Source organism: Lissotriton vulgaris, chromosome 2_1 (genome assembly GCF_964263255.1).
Source record: "Lissotriton vulgaris chromosome 2_1, aLisVul1.2, whole genome shotgun sequence".
Classification (NCBI taxonomy): Eukaryota; Metazoa; Chordata; class Amphibia; order Caudata; family Salamandridae; genus Lissotriton; species Lissotriton vulgaris.
This window is the reverse complement of record NC_141687.1, coordinates 452,236,420-452,259,255: the sequence shown is the minus strand read 5'-3', so window position 1 is coordinate 452,259,255 and position 22,836 is coordinate 452,236,420. Positions and strand designations below refer to the sequence as shown.

The 22,836-nt window shown below is 40.5% G+C and overlaps 1 protein-coding gene across 5 annotated transcripts in view; it reads right to left on the bottom strand.

Annotated features, from left to right (window-relative positions):
- Window positions 1–4,633: 4,633 nt before the first annotated feature.
- GULP1 (GULP PTB domain containing engulfment adaptor 1) overlaps window positions 4,634–22,836 on the bottom strand; it is a 2,138,858-nt gene continuing 2,120,655 nt past the window's right edge. For all 5 annotated transcript variants that reach the window (XM_086955346.1, XM_086955349.1, XM_086955345.1 and 2 more), the window contains one exon: window positions 4,634–13,010. In XM_086955346.1, the coding sequence (XP_086811472.1) occupies window positions 12,939–13,010 (72 nt within the window). In that variant the 3' untranslated portion in view covers window positions 4,634–12,938. The remainder of the gene's footprint in view (window positions 13,011–22,836) is intronic.

Sequence of the window (22,836 nt, the reverse complement as noted above, 5' to 3'; positions counted from 1 at the left end):
AGACTGTGGAGTGGGCCCCGCCTCTTTTCCCTCCACCCAACATTTTTGCATGGCTGAGATCTCCTGGTGCTCTGAGAAGATGCAGAGGTGCAGGTTTGGGGTCCCTTTTGGGAGACCCTGTGGCTGCCCACCATGAACTGTACCATTGAGGCACCCCTGTGCCTAGTGCTTGGGGAGGAATGGGGAGACTGCGGGTGACCCCCGCCTGGGGGGGCAATTAGGGTGACGACAAAACAGGGACGGATAGGACAGTGGCAGAGCCTGCTCAATGGAAAAATACTGGAACAAGGAGCCATGGTAAAACCAAGGGACAGATGCTGTTGCAGACCAACAGGATGGGCATATACGTGGTTCCCAGACAACACGCTGAGTGAGTTGGGCAGCCCAGAGTGTAGAAGGAGTCATCTCCTTCAAACCCAAAATAGATTCGGTCACGATCGGCAAAGGGCTCTTAAGTGCAGACTTTCAAAACTGAAGCCGACCACTATGGGAAAAAAGAGAAATGTTAATGCCTCCTTCGAGTGGCTTCTGGTATGTGCTTTTTTATTCATACGTAACAGCTGTGAACTGAACAACTGCTCAATAAAAAAGAGTTGTAAAAAAAAATGCATTCGCTTTTGGCAAAATAATCGCTAATGGTAGCCTCATGTCTTCTAGCCCTCTACAGCATTTTCTACAACCACATGTTTGGGAAAAACACTTCACCTAATTATATACCAGTCATGACCATCCCTTAGTTTTACTCCGGGATGCCCCTTCCACAACTGCAGATATCTCCTTTGCACAAACTGGCCATCGGTCTAAGAATAAAGGGGCATATTTATGAGCCCTGTAGCCCCCCGACACAACTCAAAAATTAGACTCATGAAGCCACGCAAGGCCAGCTAGGGTGGCCCTGAGAGGCTTCATAAATCTAGAGTAAAGCAACGCCGCAAAAGTCACGGCATTGCTTTACTTGCTACGGAGGCATTCCATGGGCATTATGTGGGTGTTCCAACGCAACTACTACAAAACAACAATAGAGCAAAAGTGCAGGAAGCTAAAGGACAGCACAAGGAAAAAACTCTTTCTTTAAAAGAACCCCCACTCACCAACCTAGTTGGTGACATGCTTCATGGTTGGGTTCCCACCAGAGCGACTGAATGACCCCCCTGTGTAAGGCAAAACTCACGGTTTTGCCAATGTGGCCTTGTGAGATTTCCAAAAAGCCGCTGCACTGTGGAGGCGTTAAAGGCTTCACTTCATGGGTTCCGGGAAGGGGTAAAGCTGCCTGTAGAAATGTAAAAGTGACGCTCGCCCTCGTAAGATCTATCTGTTGCTTGCCTCGGACTCGAGGCAGGCAGGTGTGGAAATCCCACATGGCTGCATTTGCAAAACCATGAGTTTTGCCTTACACACAACCACCATAGGTTAGGATACGCCTTAGCATGCATATACCGTCGTGGGGTCTCTGGTACTGAAGAATGCTTAGCTGAATTTGCAACCATAGACAGAAACATGTCGACCACTTTTCACATAATTTAGTAAAACGGACGATCCTGGTTATTTTAACCAGTCAGCTCACGTCTGTCTCACTTGTCCTGAACAATCACTGGTTTTCCACCATTAAAGTTTGTTTTGGGATAAAACCAGTTATCTTTTATTCTGCACTACCGTGACACTGACACCATCCCCAACAAAATACCGGCTCCGCTGTAACTCAGGCATTGTAGAAACACCAGGGGGGCATTCGTTCCCTCTGGTGGGAACCTAATGATGAAGCCTGTCACCAACTAGGTTGGTGAGTGAGGGTTCTTTTAAAGAAAGAGGTTTTTCCTCGTGCTGTCCTTTAGCTTCCCGTACTTTTGTTGTTTTGTAGTAGTTTCGTTAGGGGGACGAAGAGTGAATTATTCCACACTCTCTAGTTGTTAACATAGTTCCCACAAAACTCCCATGTTTTTTTATGCTTTTCCAGATTTACCAGAACTGTTAAACCTTGGAGTTCACCCAAAAAGATGTGCATTCCCAGGAGAGGTGAAACGAGGAAAAATGTCTTTATATCTCCTTGTCGCATTCCTGCCCTTTCCCTGTCAGGCAGTGCAGCACAACAAGGTGATTTGCTGCATGCCCTGCGGTGCATAACATGTCCAATAAATATGACCTACAGTCTCTATTAGCTTCACCCTGGAAGAAACAATAAAAGCCATGGAATCTTTAAAACACAGGAAGAAGCACGACCGGACAAGGTACCTGGTAACTTGTATAGCTCTAAGATCACAGTTAGGGTCATTATATCAGAATATTGTCCATTAGGATTATGGTCGCAGAAACCCTCCACAATTCCTGTTTTGCAGCAGATTTTATCCCCATTGTCAGGGAGGTAAAAGCGATGAATAATAGGGTACTAATGCCCTATTAGCCTTATCAACAATGTGGTACAAAGTCTTCTGCCACAAAATAACAGATAAAATACAGGACTGGATGGCTGACATTCAGATACTTTCTCCCTTCAAGCAGAATTCTTCTAGAAAGTTAGCACAACTAATCAAATCTTTTGTTTCACGCAATCATCTGGAAATACCTGAAGCTTACTAAAGATCATCTTCACTTGGATTTGTTCATTTGAGAGCAGCCTAGACCTGGTTCCCAGACATCAGCTCTGATCTACCCTGCGGTCCAAACGTGCCCCTTCTCAACTACTAAACATCATATTAAGACTTCATTGAGGATAATTATGTTCAGGCGCATTGGTGATACCAAGGTGAGCTTAGAGATCACATTCCTGTCAGGAGAGGGATCTGTCAAAGGTGCGTTCTTGTTCCAACTTTATTTTCCAATTTTATTATGTGAACAATGTCAAAAGCCTATGAGATTGCAGAACTAATGAAATAATATAACTGTATTTTGGAACTTCAGGGGGTTAGAGTTAAATATAACGAAAACCAAATTCCTGATCTTTAACCCTCACAAAACCGATAGAGATTGCTTCACAATGACGAGGAAACAACTCCAAAATGTAGACAGCTTTGATCAATTGATTGTTTAGGGATCATGGTCAATATCATGTTGTGCTGAAAAGCACACTTTACTAAAAGTACAGCAATCTTGTCACACAGATCTTTGGCTTCTGCCAAATAAGATACTACAATGAAAACAGTTTTACCAGTATTAGAAAAGAGATTTTTTTTTAGCAAACTTCAACTAGGGGCGGGCTAAGCAAGCGAAGTTTCACTCTGCAGAATTCGGCAGAGTTACATGAAAACTTCGCAAGATTCTGCGAAGTTCTATTAACAGGCGGAAATCGGCACATCTCGCTGCTCACGCTTATTTTTAGTGATGGACGAACGGCACCATGAGGCCAGAGGGCACTGCTTCTTTGCTGCCGCTCGAGTAGATTTTCTACTCGAGTGGCAGCTTTCTCACTGCGAACGGTTACGACAGCCAGCGTTCATAAAATCTCACTGAGTCCCCTCCTAGTGCCCGAAAATCATGATAGGGGATGCCAATTCTTGCTTGCACTTGCCAACTTACTGTTTACAATACCAAATATTAATATGGAAAAATCAAACAGCACAATAAATCACCATAATGAAAACAATATGAAAGTATAATACAATAAAAACAATTATATTATGAATTCTTTTGAAGTCACACTATTCTGTCCACAATATAATGGTAAGATGAAATTTTAGAGGTGATATTTACGTGGAATACTTACCCAGCTGATCTCCTCCTGGCATGATCACAAGAAACTATTTTGGAATGGATTGAGTCCTGTGGCACAGTGGTCATTTCTAGATAAAACACCTTTAAATTTGAAAACTGATGGACAGTGGAGGCTGAGCACGATGCAATGTGGTAGGGCGGTGAAGGGGTGGGCAATAATATATTTAAAAAATATATAAAAAATAAATAAAGACTTGCGGACGCTGCGGCTTCCTTCTCTCCCGATCCCCGACTGGTGCACACTGCGCAGGCCCCCAGATGCCAATCCCAGCACTGCTTTCATACTGGGAATGCTATTCTTAGCAGGAGAGCAGTGCTAGGATTGGTCTGAGAGGCCTGCTTCGCTGATCAGACCGTATCTTGGAGCCTGTGGATTTTCTCAACCTGGCTGAACAACACAGCTGGGTAGAGAAATCCTAGCTGCGCATGATGGTTCGGCTGGCCTAAAACAGTCAGCCAAACCATTATGCGCACTTAGTAGTTGCCCACAACATCTCCTCGTGAAGCTCAGAAGGATGGCCAGCCCGCAACTCGTCTATGCAGCAGAGGCAACCGTGAAAAAGAAAATGATAATAAAATCATGTTGTTATCATTTTCTTTTTCACCGTTGTCTCTGCTGGGTAAGGCAGTCGGGCCGCTCCGCCGCTATAAAAAAGGAGCTGTCCCCACTGTTGGAATTTAGTTTGATTAACATAAATGCACATTCGCATTTTACCTAATATGCATCTCCATGTCATATATGCATCTTCCTTCCAACGACCTGTGAGCAAACAGTATGTGGTTTCAATAGAAGCAAGTTTCCATTTGCCCTAGACAAATAATGTCTTCAAATATTAATGAAATAAATATTTGGACAAAAGGTTTCCATTGCATTCAAATGTTTGGTTTGGTAGAAATTTACATTAGAAGAAACGACATCCAAAATCTGTTTAATTGAAAAACATTTATTTTAAGCAAAGGAAAATACTTTGGATTAAAGAGAAAACATTCCTTCTAATCATGTATTGTAACATTTTAGAGAAGAGTATAATTGCACTGCCGCCAGCATTCGTATACAACTAGTTAAAACATTGGCTAGCTTCAGAGTATTACTTGAGATAATGTTGGAGTACATACTTAGGGCAATAATAAAAAAATGTTCCCCTCAAGTTTACTGAACAACTTTATTTCCAATTTAATCTAATTGCATTTAATTCTGATTGTCTTCTATAGAGACAAATGGCTTGAGGCCCTGAACCTAAATGTTCCTTTGTAGTTCACCAAAGCAGAGGATTGCCCTATTAGGTAATAAAATGAGCAAATCACAAAGAGAAAAACTGGAAAATCATTGTCTTGTTGGGTATGTAAAGAAACTTTTACCAGCAAAAGATGTCCTTACATACAGGGTTTGTGAAATTATGTCACTCTGTGGCTGCGGCTTTATCCACTTAATTATGGATTTGTGAAGCTAGTCAACCATCCACTGCATCATTTGCAGATTTCAACAACAACAAAAAATTGTTTCTAGCTCATATAGATTAAATATATTTAAAATGGTACGAAACGTGGTGTTACTTCTCGCAGACCGTAGCTAAAAGGATAATGGGTCCCTTGATTGCTCGATTTATATCCTAAATTTGTAATAATTAGACAAACCTTTGGCAAGACAACATTAAGGTGTGCTTAAATGACAAAATAATACTGCATAGAATGTGCTGATTGTGTTGCGTAAAGAAGCAAGGAAGAACTATCCTTTTATCATAAAGCCTTATACGAGTGTGGCATTGCATTCTGGTCATGGGATCTGTTAGAGAAATGGATGGCCTCAAAGTGCAAGGTAATAAAAGCATCTGAATTATATGATGCCTGCATCACAATTTATACCAACATTATTACATTTGATAATCTCAGAGTCAGTCACCATAAGCCTTAAGAAAGAAAACAATACTTGAAATGTGCAAAAGCTTTAAACATTATTTAACTATTGATTACAAATGGCTATTTAATATATGTCCATTCGTGAAAACTGTGAAGTACAATAAAAATACAAATTCTATTTCTTTAAAAAAAAGCCACTTACATGGCTACAGAAACATACACATTATACAAATTCCGAAATACTATATGACAAATAATGGACCTTAGTCTTTGAACTTCATTCCAGTCTTTTGTAATTATGCAAGTAAATACTGATGAAATAATGATAAGACAAACATTCAGTGCTTTAAATGGAACTTTAACACGGTATGCATGACGTGCTGTGATATTGCATAAATGTACATTTTGTAAACATTCTAAAATATTAAGATTCCACAAGCATGTTATCGGATAGTTACTTACTTAATAACTGAAAAATCAAGTGTAGTTTGCATGATTGTAAATCTAGCTTGATTTTTTCAAAGATTAATGCAAACTTCAGATAAACAATGTAAGAAAAAGTACCAATAAACGTTTAAATATAATGGTGAACTAAATCAGTAACATGAAATGTATTAAAAAATACAATTTGTAATACCATCTCATGCAAATGTTCACATTTGCAGTACTATATTTAAGTTACTTGGTGCTTTTCCATAAACACTTAAGTGGTTCAAGTCACTCAATGAAGATTTAGGATAGAGCTTTAAAATAATAGTGTTGGAAAGATATTTAAAAATATTTTTGAAATATTACAATGACACACTTTTATCTATCAGATATACATGAGAGCTCCCAGAATTACATGAGATTTTTGGCTCCTAAATTCCATGCAACTAATATTGTTCTAGACAATATTTGGAGATCATTAGAAACATGTAAGGTGAGCATTTGCAGATCAGGTTGGAAACCCTTTACATCACTTTCTTGTACTAGTTGCATTTTCCAACATTCCTAACAAGTGCTTTATGATAGAGAACTGTAGTAATGACCAGTATTGAGCAGTTTATGAAGTAAGCATTATAATATTATTGAGTAGGTGAATAAACACTTGCAAAACACAATGGGCCTTATTATGAGTCTGGCGGTCCACGGAGCGCCAGACTTACGGTAGCAATCTCCCGACCGCCCTTTTATGACATGGGGGGGTTGAGCTGCCCTGGGACCACGACCAGTGATGCAATTGCTGTTTTCTGATGGTTTCTCGGTGGCCCTGAGGCTGCAATATTCTTGGCGATGCTGCTGCAGACCCACCAAGCATATTACGAATTTCCACACGGCCACACTTAAAGTGTGGTTCCCTGTGTGCCCCCTGTGTGCATGCACATAAGTACCTGCATGGCATGGGCTGTAGCAGTCCATGCTGTGCAGGTACTGCCTTTGACGTTCCCATTGTGGTGCTTATTTTAAAGGCACCGCCCTAAGAATAACAAAGAACTGTCTGCCATACAGGAGAAAACGCTGGCAGGCGGTTCCTACATGGGTTTGGTGGTGCGGGGTGGTCCTGCTCCCACACTGCTAACTCATAATAAGGTCCAATGTCTACATTTTCTGGCAGTGCTAGGAACCAAATCTGATTTAGTTCAAGGCATGCATGTTAAGGACCTGCAAATGGTGTCTGTAAATAGCAATAAGTAAATAACATGAGGTGAATATGAGTGAGCCTCAAACCGTAATTCCACAACTGGTCTTCCTCCAGTCACTCATTTGTAGAGTCCTGAGGTCAAGCAGTTGCCATGACAGGTCAACCAGGGTGCGGTCACCAGCCTAAAACAGAGGTTCTGCCTTCACTGCCTAAGAGTATGACACAGCAGCCTCTGTTCAGTCTGCATCTCAAAACTCCTAAAGGCACAAGTGACATAAAATGCAGACACATACTCAAGTTCAATACTAATGAGCATATTCCATGCAAACCAATAAAATGTCCAGTACAATATGTCAAATTCATCAGTCAACCAGCAATACAACTATACAGAATCCTTCTTTAAACATGTACCTGTAGACATTGTACTCTTTCACATTCAAAAGGATTGTTGGCACATAAGATGTATATGTGTATTATTTATTGGTAGTCAGTTAAAGATAGGGTTCACATATGTAGAAAATATATTTGAAGTGATATTTTCAGGGTCTCCCTTCTATCAGTGTATGTTATCTTCTTTCGAAATGAAATTTCTGTGTCTCAGGGCATTTCTTTTATCGTCAGCATGAACTCCTGGAACATATGTGTTAAACCGTTCTGCATGATGTAACATAACTAATGATGTGCTGGGATTCCCCAATGATCAGGGGGCACTACAAAGGATTCATGGACTGTGTTAATCGGCAGTGATGCAACAGCACACATGTGTCTATGCATGTGACATTCAGCAATTCTTAAAGTCTTGACTACTCAGGTTAGACCTTGCCTTGGATCAAATATATGCCTGGAAATGTGATATTATATTTATAATGCTTCTGTAGGTTTGTATGTTTCCATATTCATGCCCTGATCAGTATCTTAGTCCTAGCCCTACACATTTCAAAGTACCAGCCTCGAGTTCTTATCATGCCTCAAACCAATAAAAAATGAAAATCAATATTACCTAGGGTACGGATTTTACGGCATCAAAATTACGTCTTTTGGGTTTTACCTTCTTTACTGATTATTTGTAGTAGCATAATAATTGTTACCGTGGCGCATATAACAAGTAACAGATTTACACAATGTTGCCTTAGTGAAAAGAAGTCCTTCTGTCTGCCAATCAGGACCCAGACCAGTCTGTGAATAGGATAATACCTTGCCTATGTATTTATGCAAATTAATAGCAGATACCGACATACCATGATATGTTCTCATAACTTTTCAACCTGTTAAGGCCAGTGAGCATCTGTACAATATGGCAGTATAACATTTGCATCACTGTTATGCCATCCAGGGAGAGGTATGTTGACTTTTCCTTTGAGCCTTATGCTCTTGTTTCACTTTTATAGAATAAGTTTGCGAGGCAAACAATAGTAATCAATGCCAGCCTACTGACTTGATCTGGGCATTTTGTACAGGATGTTCCTAACAATTATAAGTATATTATTTTGTGAAGCCATGTTAAGCATGCTATAGTATTAATCATTATTATTATTATTTTTTAATATTATTTTAAGGCAACTTTCATTATGTCCTTGCTGCACTTAATATACTTTCTTCTAATCTCTGAGCAAATTCTTTTTTTCTCAGTTTATTGCTGTTTACCCTAGGCACAGACAAGTGCTGAGACGAGCCGTTCAGGTCTGGCTGCCTGGGAGGCAAATGTATTGCAAAGCACCATAATTAATGCTGTATAAATCTGATAATTTCAATGACAAAAAGCAGGAGAAAACGATTGGGTTACGTGTTGACATTTCTTGGTAAATTACATGCATCACCTGAGAGACAGCATTTTCCCCAGTATCTTGATATTCATGTCACACTAAAATGGTGCATATCTCACCATGTCAATTTACATATGTACATCATCCATATTACTTAAAGAAGAAAAAGTGATTGTTACCCTTCCCTTTTGGCTTCTCTTATATACCTTGGTATATTTTGCAACTTCTCAAGAAAAGTGTGTAGATGTTTTGAGTAAGGGGAGAAGTACTCAACCAATTTAACAATGTAGATAATGTTTTCCTTTTTCATTTTTGGGAAACATTAAGGGCCTGGTTATGAGTTTGGTGGTCTGATGGACCATGGCAGTGCGGGTACCGCCTCACCGGCGGTCCGACCACCCTATTTTGCGTTTGGCTATTGGACCGCTGCTACCACCAGGAATCTGCGATACCTGGTGGTCCTTCAGTGGCCTGAGGCCCGCAATATGATGGCGGTGTCATTGTGAAACCACCAAGATATCTTAAGTTTCCTCACCCCCACAGTTTTCTTAGTGTTGAGCCCACCATGAAAAGTGTAGCAATGAGGAAACCTCAGGACCATGGGGATGCATGCAGGGGGGCACATGGTGTGCCCCCTGCATGCATACACTCCAGTTCCTACACAGCATCGACTTAACAGTCCATTCCTTGAAGGAACTTCCTTTTGTGTTGGGATTGTGGTGCCTTTCTAAAGCTAGCCACCTGGGACCGCCAACGCACCCCCCACCAGACCAGGAGAAAGCAACCTTTAATTTTGATGACACTCTCTCATATTGTAGGTACCTGAGTCTCTCATCACTGCTGACTGAGTTCAAGATGCAAACTGAATTTCTAAGTCAATATGGACTTTTAATATTTCTGTTATATGGCAACAATTTGTTTACTCCTTTTATTTTTGAGCTAAAGTATTCGCCACAATATTAAAAAGTGAAAACGTAATTGGCAATTATTACCTATTAATTAAGAGAGGAACATCTAGCACTCCCAATTCTTCCTAACATATTTTATATTATGGGCAATGACTCCTTTACAGTCAACCACATGGAAATATTATGCTTCTGGTGAAACATTCCCATATTAGTAGAGCAATTCTATTGCAAGATATACACCTGCAATTGTGTTTAGCAAAATGCTCATTGCTTTGCTAAAAAACTGCATGTTTTATCTACAGCAAATGCTGTGTTTGTGGCCATTTCCTCCTTCAATTGTTTAAAATATCATTGGAAATTTCATGATAAAGTTTCACACAATTACACAACATCTATGGGCCTGATTAAAAGTATGGTGGTCCACGAACTGCCAGACTCATGGGCACGCGGCGGTGGCGGTCTCCCAACCGCCCTATTATGATTTGGGCAGTTGGACTGCCACAGCCCCACTGCAGCCGCAAGGGAAACGCCATTACCTGGTGGTGTTGCGGTCATGAGGCTGCAATATGCTTTTGGGGACAGCAGCGGTCCTGCAAAGCATACTACGAGTTTCCTCTCTGCCGGTGGTGTCACTGAGGTTCTAACTCCATGAACACTGTGGTGGAGAGGACACAAAGGGGGCCCTGGAGGTCCACCTGTGCCTCATCCGCATGTGGATGCACACAGGGGGGCACAACATTTGTCCACCTTTGTGCATGCACACCATTCTCTGCACAGCATAAACTTTTCAATCCATGCCGTGTAGGAACTGTGGGGCATATTATCAAGGGGCCGCGATAAAATTATCGCCGCTTTAGTATCTGTTATCAGGTTGAAAAGCGGCAATAATTTTATCGCAATATTAGCAAGGACATGCTAGCGCGTGTTTCTGTGATTTAGCACATGCTTTGCATCGCATTGTTAATGAGATGCAAAGTAGGTGTGCCTCAATAGACAACATGGGGAAATATCGCAAAGCTGCATTCGCAATATTTACAACAATGCCCCGGCCGGTGTACCGATAAACAAAATCACGTTAACCGGCCATTAACGCTGGCTAGTAACCTCTGCTAAAATCCAGTGTTAGGCATACTTTGCATGGGAGGTGGAATGTAGGGTTACGACCACAGGCTCGTATCAGCAAGGTCATCGCTGTTTAGCAGGGAACATCGCTGGTTTTTCAGTGATGTTGGGATATTTCCCTGCTATCACTGGAATTTTCATCGCCACTGCGCTAAGCTTGGCGATGAATTCCAGAGATAGCTGCTGATAGGGAAACTTGCGCTAGGCACGGCCAGTGATAATTATCACTGCCGCTTGATAATATGCCCCAGTTTTTGGTGTTAATCTAGAATTGTGCTTCCAAATGCATTGGTTGAATCCCCCTGTGGGCACACCATTTTAGTATTTCAACTTTGAATCTCTTGTGTAAATTAAATCATCAAACACCGGGAATTTTTTATTTATATTGTTCTGTTGAAATTCATTTCATTTCAAAACTCAAACTTCTTTATTTATTGCATTCTCAAAATGCTTCTTGATGCATACTATACTCCAATGCATTTCGAGGTAAAGGAATGGAGAAACAAAATAAAGGAGTTTGATGATGTAATTTACACTAGAGATTCTAAGTTGGAATACTATAAAGGCATTTGGAAGCACAATTCTAGAATAATGTTTCATGACGTTATAGCAGGACGGAAACGTCGCCCCAGGAGCACCCATACAAACATTAAAATACTTTGCAATAATATCACAAACAAAAAACTTTTCTACAACTGCGTTGTGTGCTAGCTACCATTTGAATTCTGTTTGTCCACAGTTTTTGGTGTTCCCATTGAGGTGCCAATTTTCAGGGCACCGCTATGAGGATGTCAAAACAAAAGCCCACCAGACACGATATACATATGTAATCTGACGGCCATCTGACCGCAGCATTTGCGGTGCCGATCAGGCGCGGCATCATCAAAGTCATAATTAATCCCTAAATGATCCCCTGCTAGCGGCATCGCTTTGGCTAATTCAAGTTTATTTCTAGCAGCTAATTTACTTGGGCATGCAGATGTCTTCTTCTCATTAGTTATGTGTTCTAGTGAGGGTTTCTTGTGTCAGATAGGATGCCTACTATATTTATGTTTGGTCTCAAAGAAATAAAGGACTTTCAGTTTGGATGTGCAAGCATTTATTCATTGTCTAGTCTCAAAGAAATATAGGATTTATTTATTTATTTATAAGGAGCCTGCTAGCTCTCAATATATTGCCTTGATATTAATTATTCTGCAACATGTTTCCTAATGAAATACAAAAAGGAAACGTTAATTTCATGCTATTAATACTCAGTAAGGAAGGTAAAACCCACTCCTATAAGGACTTTACATTTCTAATTACTCTAGTGAAGTAGATGAGGCATTATTATTACTTTTAAATTAACTATCTCACAAAACGTCATTTCTGTGGGATGAAGTGCTTAATCCAAACTGAAATTAATTGCAATAGAATCCAACTTTAAAACCACATTGAAATATAAAGAGTTACTTAATATTTCACCCCTTTCTGTTGGCTAGAGCTAAAGTGCATATTGGTATTCAAATCAAATTCCTCGTTTGATTTTATGTTTGCCAATAAAAAAAACATAGCAGGTCATTTCTGAATCACATAAGTCACAGCAGTTGAACACTCATTAATTGAGTTAGGAATGCTGACGTACTCCACCTGAAACTGAATCTATAACTTACTTTTGAACATCACATTAGGCTGTAACATCTATTTGAAGTCTCCGGTTGAATAAAATAATTTGTGTAAATCATGCAGGCAATCATAAAGTGAAGAAAATCGTTGATCAGTCATACAGAATGTCACTTCTTGTCATCGTTGTCTTCTCTCATTATCACATGATACATTTATTTCTGAGTTTATTACAGGTAAACATATAGTGAGGTTTCAAACTATCAAAAAAAGTATTGTTGGCACATATATAATACAAGTAACACTGATTATGAATACAAAAATCGTGTTTGAGAACTTCCGCTTTTGTTCTTGGCATCAACACCTGCTGTCTAGAGGATCCAGCCCAAATATTGTTCCTTCAACAGTCAGTCCCATTTTGAACCCCTCCTGTTAAAAACAGAATAAAATTGTTAAAGCTGATGCATACGTTCTACTCTACGGGATTACACAATAAGAACAAATTAATACAAAGCTAGACTTCTTTTTCTAGGCACCAAAATCATTGGCAAAACAATGATTCAACTGCTTTCACAAACATGTTCAAACTCTGGTGACAGACTGTTTCATCCTGAATGTTTGCAGTAGTCACACTCTGACATCAAGAATCAATTTAAGAGTTATTTAAAATGCATGCTCCTATAAAATACAGTACAAATAATAAACCTTGTGTTGTTTGACTAAGAAATATTTACTTTCAAATTAAACAAAAATCAGTTTTTACTTCTCAAACTTATACCACCTTTCCAATGACTTCTAGTTCCAAAAGTCAATGAGAACTAGGAATTATAAGACAAAATGCAAATGCTGCATTGCGTAAAACAATGGAAATTAATAGCCAATAAAACAAATTAATGTAATTAATTAAAGTATCAAGCAATCTATACATATAACTTAAAATTCATATACATCACATATTAATATAAATTTGACCAACCAAAATCTTCTTGTATACTAATAATGCTTGAAATATTTCCATATGAAGAGGGGCTTTTGCGTGGTCTGCATTATTGTTTTTCAGTTGCGTACAAGAATTACCATGCATTTCTAACTGGAGCATTTCTCTTAAAACTGTGATTGAAGACTTCATTTCCATCTGTTCTACTGACTGTTTGAAAATGCCTCTTTTTGCAGGGACATCCCAATTTTTTGCTGATTGGGATCATTGATTTTTAAACAGCTGACCACTCCAGAGTGTGTGTGCTCTGACCCCTAAACCAGGGTGATTCCCAAATGGTATATTGTAATGTCCAGTTTGGCCATAGTATATGGTGCAAGAAAATACACCAATGGCATGGAAGTTACGTGTCATTTGTGGACTAAGCACATATTGTGCCATCCACTTGACTGGCTAGGGAATCATGGTTTCAGGCCTCAAACAGTAGTCTGAATGTTTCAGTTTTTAGACCTTCAGAAAACCCTTTTGAAATAACCCTTTTTGGCGGGATGAAACCTATGTTTTAAAAATTAAGTAAGCCACGCCTCAGTAGAATACTAGCTAGGGTGCCTAATAGTTATAAGATGAACATGTAAGAACTTAAGGTTGGCATGTTGCTATGGTGACTCCCCCAAAAAGAAATTTTCACTGTACAGACTGTAGCTGTTTCTATTTCAAAAATGAAAAGTACAATTAAAATAGTGTTTTTCATATTTTTGGTTTGGAATAACTCCATTCAAACACTGGCTAGGGTGCCAGTTACTCATATTTTTAGGCATGGAAAAGCAACATTGTGAGATTAGATAACTCATGAAGAAGTGTGGATTTGACTGTTAATTCTTTAAAGTAATGTTATTAAGTGTTCCTAGAACCAATGCCATTTTAATGCTTTCCACTTTAAGGCCCTGTATATTGTCAGGGTCACGTATTTCCGCCGAATAAGAACTATATGACAATCCAGTGGATCACACCTCTAGCAGTGCGATTCCTGACACCGTTCTCCTTGCTTTAGCTTAACTGGTGACCAGTGTTACTGGTTGAGAACTTTGAAGTAGTTAAATTTCAGTCATGCTTCTCACATGTTTCTGTCATGTTTTATCATAAACTCATCCTATTTTTCATCTAGGAACTGTGTTGTCAGGCTCTCCTCCCATCAATGTCTTAGTTTGGTTGAGTTTCTCACTGCAATGTTTTCAATCAAAACTGCTTCCAACCCAAAACAGTCCCTCTATGAACCTTCAATAAATGTAAGTATTGTCTAATGGGGGATTTCGATAGCTCTATGATGTGCTTCCCCAAACATCTTATTAAACAGTGAGATACCTGGACATATTACCAGTATTGTGAACGATCCAGCCCATAATTCTTAAAATATCGATTCAGTAAATTACAGAATCCTGAAATGTAGGGATCACTCAAGTGAGTGCTTCTTACATTTAAGGATTTGTTATTTACCACCAACTAATAGTTGGTGGTAAGTTACGAATTCCTTTTAAAAAGCCATTTTTTACTTTTTATTCAGTGCCATGTGGCAGACATACATGCCCTTAGGGCATGTATGTCTGCCACATGTGCACCTATGGACTATTCAGGGGTGCAACAGGGTGTCAATGTGACACCCTGCCACCCTTGAAAGGGTTCCCTCTATTACCGATTCGGTATTTACTGATTCGGTACTTACTGATTCAGTATTTACCGAATCAGTAATTCCCATTCATTCCTATGGGCCTCCAGGCCCATAGGAATGAATGGGAATTACTGATTAGGTATTTACCGATTCGGTAAATACCGAATCGGTAAATACCGTTTCTTAATTACCGAATCTTACCGATTCGGTAATTTTTACCGAAAAATTTTCTACATCCCATTTACCTATTCTTAAATACCGAATCGGTAAAATTCGGTATTTAAGAATAGGTAAATTGAGATTACCTACATCTGGCCCTAGATGAAGTAAATCATATATATCACGTCTAACCTGTGCAAACATTATTAATGTACAAAGATATACAAAACTAAATAATTTTTTGGGATGTAAGAACAGATCAATATAGTAAAATATTGGGTAACTGATTGAGGGGGTGGAAGCCCCACTGAGGCAAAAACCACAATTTGTGTCAGGATGAACCACAAAAGTCACTAAATTAACCTGGGTTGAACTCTCTGATAACTTGGCGCAAAAGCAGTCAGGCTTAACTTATAGTCAATGTGTAAAGAAAGTGCTTATGCAATACACAAACAGTAATAAAGTGAAATTACAACACAAGAAAAATATCAAACCAATTCAGAAAACTAGAGTAAACTTTAATAAAATGATACCATAACAAAATAAATCCAATAAGTAGAAACTTAAAGCACAGGCTTCACTCATGTTCATCTGGTCTCACTAGACAGAGGGAAAGTCACAAGTTGAGGCTTACTGTAATGGAGTGGAGTGGATGTCAGATAAAGAGATCAAGTTAGTCCAAGTGAAAAGTTATCTTCAAAATCCAGAAAGAAGAGCTCTTCATGGTGGAGGAGGCAGTGAGGAGCAGGCAGAAAGTTATGGATGATCGTTGCTGTAGCACAAAGAGCAGGCCAGATGTTGTGTGCTGTTGGTGCTGTAGCCCGAGGGCCCAGATGGGCCTAGCGGATAGTCATTGCTTCCTCTTTTAAGTCACCGTGGGCTGGTGTTTCAGTAGTGTGGGGTGTCTCTCCTGTTTCCAGTAGGCACTGGCAGTCACTGCCGATAGGAAGAGCAGGTCTCTTAGAGCTTTGCTTTGGCAGTCGGCACAAGAAGCAAAGTCTTGGAGCAAAAAGGAATGTTTGCATTCATGGGGAACCCAAACGTCAGGCTTTTCACCTTTTCTTGCACAGGAGCACAGTCTGATGCCAACTAAGGGTTCAGGATCTAGGGAGGCACCTCTTAGGGAATCAGGGACTCACTACAGCAGAGATTAGCGGGGCTCAGGTAGGTCCAGTTGAAGTGGTTCAGCTGGACAGTTGCAGGGAGTCCTCAGAAACTAATGTCCCTGAAGCTCACACATGACGTAAGCAAACTGGCCCCTGGAATCTGGGATGAATGTAAACAGGTCTTCCTTCTTGGACAAAGAAGCAGTCTTCAACAGCAGGGTAGTCCTCTGGCAGCAGGGTAGTCCTTCTCCTGTAACTTCCACGGGTCCAGGAGGTTTCTGAAGAGTGACACTGTAGGTCCAATATTTATGCCTGGTGCCGTCCTGTGTGTGAGGGGACTCCCTGTCCAACCCCCACAGCTGGATCTGAAAGGTTTATCCCCTCTCAAGATTCCCAAGTGTTTGGTGTCAATTTCCTTTGTGTGTGAGGGAGGCAAAGCCCTTTGAAGTGTCAAGTATGGCTGGGTACAGCTCCTTACCCAGTCAACCTGTAGGATGGACATCCTGGCCACACCTCAGCTCCTTTGTGCTACTGTCTGGAAGCAATGCGTAAACCCCCAACAAAGGGGCGATTCACATTCATGGAATCCAGGGCACTGACAGAAGGCACAAATGTAATAAGGTAAACAACCCAGGGCTAGTCAATGAGAGAAATAAGCCTTACAATAGAGAAAACAACTTTGGGAGTTTTTCAATGGCAGGACATGTAAAACTTAAACACACATGTCATACTCTTTAAATACAATTCACCATGCCCTTATGAACCTTTAAGGTGTACTTTAAGTGTGACTTGTGATTATTTGAAAGGAATGTTAATGCTGGCTAATGATTTACTTTGCCATGTCGAAGTGGAAATTCAAAACTGTACTACAGCCTGCACTGGCAAACTGAGGTGTTTTAAAAGGCTACTGTTGCAGGTGTCACAACTTCTTCAGGCTCACTAGTAGTTTTTAATTTATAAGCCCTAGGTACAGGTAGCACTATTTACTAGGTACTTCCAAGTAAATGAAATGTGCCAGTCAGGTGTAGGCCAATTTTACCATGCTTCAAAGAGAGAGCATAAGCACTTTAGCTTTATTTAGCAGGCTTCATGTCAATACAACCGGGTTCAGCAAAAGAATGGAAACATCTGGCATTACTCTGCAAAAAGGACCAGGTCTAACAAATATAATAAATCAAAATTGTAAAAAAACAATACATGGACAGTAGAAGTTTACATACATGATATGAGTCTTTTTTTATCACTCATCATATAGCATTGAGTGGATGCTGATTCTTATTTCAAAAAGTGCCTTAATGTGAAACAAACGGAGTCCAGAGTATCTGTGATACATTTTTATAGATCAAAATGAATGAAGCCTCCAAATTTAGGAAACATAATTGCAATCTTGTAAATAAAGTTCATACATTGTTACAATTTATAAAAATCATTGCTCTTGATACATGTCTAAAATAAATAGGACAATGTAATATAACATAGATAGCTTGGTGAGCTTCTCGGCAAATTGACTAACTTCAAACCAAACTTTCTGAAGTGTTGCTTTTTGTGTTGTTCCTAGCCTAGCAAGGACTTGCTCTGGGCACAGTTAAAGTATACTTCCATTGTAATCTCTTTGAACCGTTGCATGGCTGTCTATTGCAGTGCCTCAACCTCAAGACTGTTTTCCCCCAGAACTTCAGGTGTGGTGCATGAGAGAGCAAGAGGCCCGCCCTGTCAACCCGCCATACACAACATTCTTCCTAGATAAACTTTTTCTGAGAACCCCGAGCATCATTTCCGATAATATAGTGAATCCTTTTATTGTTGGCCAACGTATTACCCTGACATGCTTCGCTCCACCTCAACTTTCCAAAGAGGAGGAGAGACTCCATTGGCACGATCCAAAAAAAGCTCTACGTTTTTTTCAAAGAAAGGCATTCAGAGGCTTACGTCCTTCTTCAGCACCAGAAAGTAGTTGGAGTAGGAGTAAGTGGTTGCTTCTCATGCTATCACCCTCTCTTTCTGCTGAAAGAACGACAGATGGTCATCCATCAGCCATTCATCAGTGATGGGAAAGGTGATGGGGTTGTAGTGTAGTTTCTATATCCCTGATAGGCATTGCACGTTGGAATAATATACATTATAGTTTTGACATAGGACTGAGGTCAGTATGTCTCTGTCGAGTACATTGAACTTAATTACATGTGTGTGCCAGCTAACTCAGAGGTCACTAGAAACTTCTCGAATGAAAAAGAAGGAATTAGTTTCTGACAACTGCATAAACATGACAACTTTGTTTCCCTTAGAATCGGAACAATCTCAGAATCGTGGAAGCAACAGATAACTGTTTCACTCAGTCAATCGTGCATGCTTCGTTTCTACAGAGTTTACACAGAAATAGATAGACGGGCGTTTCAATAAAAAGGGTTTACTGAACAGTCTTATTTCTCGTGCAAGAGATATGAACTTCTAAAACCATAAGACAGAATGAGAAGTATAATGCGTACAGCGTTAGCAGTAAGATGAAATAATACTGAAATGGCATGGCTTGTAGCTAGGACATACATTTATAAAAATACATACATAAATAACACAGGCTAAAATACTCATCTGGTGCTTCTAAAATAATTCTACCCCAGTGTACCTAACCTAAGGGTAGTACAAGGGAAGAAGTAGGTGCTGTTTAGCTATAGTCTAGTTAAGCTATAGTTGCCAAGATTTGCCAAAAGTCCCTCTAGGTTCTAGTCCGCTCCATACCACAGAATGAGTGAGGTTGGAATCTCTGTCCGGGTCTTGATCTCTAACAGCCCGCAAGGGGAGTCAGAAACACTGGAGGGTGATTCTCTGCGAGGAGGATGAGAGTGTCTGGTCAGTGCATTAGTTGGGGACTTGACCTTCTTCCGAACTTGGCGTGGCGAGCCGCCTCACGCAAGTAGGCAGCCAAACCGTGGACCGTGATTCGCCATGGCAAGTAAAAGTATGTTTATACCTTGAAGGTGTTTAGGAATGCCAGTATAGACATAAAAGTCGGGCATAAGAACCTCATGAATGAACCCCTAAGGAATAGATGTTCATGCATAATAAATGAGTTCTTGGAGAAATCAATATCCAAGCAAGGGGAAGTCCTAAAGGCTTAAGAATCTGGTTTTTCAAGAACTCGTTGTGACGTAGATAAACGGATGTAGGTGGCCAGGCCTGTATTTGGTTAGCATGGAGAATTCCTGAATAAGGGCTAGATTTCTATGCCTAAATAAGGGCAATGTGAATTGTACCTATTTAAGGGCATAAATCGGGAAATCTATATACGGAATCTAAATCGACACACAGCACCCACTCTACTTTCGTATGAATGACGTTACTAAATCCTAAACATGTTAAACATATCTACAAATAGAGTATCACATGATTTGCTAAAAACTTGTTAAAAAAATATTTCTAAAAAATGCATTTAAATGTGTTGCTGTACGCATTAAAGCAATGCTTCATTCTAGGCATATGTAGATGTTTGAATGCTACATGAATGAACCATAAACATATATACATGATGAAATGGTTCGTAAATACAGAAGAAAAAAGGCCAAAATCATTTCATGTCAAGTTACATAAAACAATTGTTATTGACAAGATGACATATAGTCTCTGAAATTGTTTCAAGGAATGATGTTCTCTATTTGGAGAAAAAAAATGAATCAAAGGAAAAAGTCCCAAATTCAGTCTTTGTTTTGAAAAATGAAGGCCAAATTCAGAGTCTCTCCGGAACACTGTGTGCCTGAATCAAAAGTCAGTGTTTGGGGACGGAGAAAACATGAAATCTTCTAATCCTGTAGATAAAAAGTTGTCTACCGATGTAGGTGAAAGTTGGATTACCTTTTTTTTAAAGACTAACCCCACATAGGTTAGTTATAGAATTCCAAAAGAAGCCCAGGTTAGATGTGCAGGACATTTAACCTGGGCTTCTATTGGAATTCTATAACGCATATTATCAAGCCCATTATCGCCATTTTAGCGGCAGATTCCTGCCGCTTAAACAGTAATAATTTTAATGAGGTTCTTGCTAATATGCCCCTATATTTCTCTAGCCTGCCGGCCCCATACGCCAGTGACCTGCACATGTGGGCATAGCGGTGGCCTGGAAGGACCAAAGAGACACCGTGGGCAGATGACTGAGGCCCAAAAAGAAAGCTTTCCCGTACTGCCACTTAGGCACCGGCCCTTCAGCCCATCCCCAAGTGGCCACTTTGGCATTCTGACCCTGAAAAGATCGCAGTCATGACCATTTTCACTCAATATCACTCACAAAGGTAGATTTTCATTTATATTCCAGGACCCTAGTAAGTCAGCTCATAAAACAATTGAAATCCATCTTCCACCCAAATCAGAAAAGCCTTTTGAATAGCTGAAAGCATGCAGAGAACCCAGGGTTTGTAGAGATGTGCAAAATTGCAAGGGTCCCGCAGTGCAGATTTAGTAACTTTCAATCAAGGAACGAAAAATGCCTGCAAATGTACGTGTTATTTTTAGCAAATTTCTAAAATAAAAAATGACTGTGTAAATTGGCTGCTCAAGGAACATCTTAAAGGGAAAATTGTAAACTGTCTTGTGAAGCACGGCTGAAATAAAACTTTAAAAGTCGAAACTGTAAAATGGTAAACCTCTTCCACTTATGAAGATAAAATGGTTGTTTCATAACCTTACTCTTTGTGGCTCGTCTTCAACCACTTTCATTCAAGCCCCATGGCACGCTATTCCTCCAAGTTCGAAGAGCTTTCGAAATGTCGGTTTACCAGTAGGAAAACTTTAATTGTGTCCACCTTTAAATGGCCCATGTTGAACCGAGGCAGTCTAGGCCCATCCCAAAATCAGAGACTAAAGTTATTGGCGTGGTGAACTTCAAGGTGGCGCATTCTCTCTACTGCTGCAAAAACAACAGTCTGATTTGCATATGGCCATGTCTGAAGTGGGGTGGTGTGGAGTGCAAAAAAACAATGGATTTAGGCCCAGATCTCTGTACTGGGGTGACTTTATGACATTGTTCTGCATTCTGTCCATCAATTGTTGTTTTTGCATTTGTCACCCAGAGTGGGATGGGTATGCTCAGACGAGAGTCCAATGCTCTCCACACAACTGGAGTCAAGCTATCCTGGCTGAAGACGGCTGATAGCCAGAAACCGGTCCGAGGATGCTTGATTCCGGTCCAGGAAAGACATGGCGTGGCAGTTCGGGCTGGACTGTTCCCATGAGGCACAGGGTCAAGGCTGATTTGCATATGGCCATGCATGAACTGCGGTGGTCTGGAGTGCAAAAAACCGATGGATTTAGGCCCAGATCTCTGTACTGGGGTGAATGTATGACATTGTTCTGCATTCTGTCCATCAATTGTTGTTTTTGCATTTGTCACCCGGAGTGGGATGGGTATGCTCAGACGTGAGTCCCATGCTCTCCACACCACTGGAGTCAAGCTATCCTGGCTGAAGACGGCTGATAGCCAGAAACCGGTCCTAGGATGCTTGAGTCCGGTCCAGGAAAGACATGGCTTGGCAGTTCGGGCTGGACTGTTCCCATGAGGCACAGGGTCAAGACTGATTTGCATATGGCCATGTCTGAACTGGGGTGGTGTGGAGTGCAAAAAAACTATGGATTTAGGCCCAGATCTCTGTACTGGGGTGAATGTATGACATTGTTCTGCATTCTGTACATCAATTGTTGTTTTTGCATTCTCTCTACTGCAGCTGTTTTTCCAACAGTGTTCACAAAGCTCAGGCCCACTGCCTGGGTTGATGATACAGCATCTCCCCTCCCTATTAGCACACCATTGGCCGCTTCCTGCCCAGTACCTTCTTGGCTTTCAACAAGTGGTATAGTGGTGGCTGAAGACCCAATGTTTCTGGTGACATGAGGCCCTCACCGGATTCTGGCACCCCCATGCCTCTAGTACGGGGGCAATGCAGTAAAAGGAAGTGCACAGTGCATCAGAAGGAAGTGGGACATATTGTAATAAATACATTGCTTTGATGGGGACCAACTAGCTGCTCCATAGGCCTTGGGTAGGGAGAGACTGTGAGTACCTGACGCCTAGTCCTCTCTTTTCCTTTCACCAACCGTACCAGAGGAGCCGCTAGACTCTAGGGGGCATATTATCTTCACATCTAACATGGGCTTCGATTGGAATTCCATAGAGCATATTATCAAGCCCGTTATCACCGCTTTATCAGCAGTTTTCGTTACCTTACATCGTAAGGTATATTTAAAGCACACAAGACGAACTGGTGAATGAGAACATTTAATAAGTAAAGAAAAGGAAACAGAGTAAGTACCTTCGTTGGAGCAGTTTTGCGAGACAGCGTTGGAGCGAGCGGCTGTTGATTGGATCCAGAGAGGTGTTGTGGTTTGGCAGAGAGATAACGCTGT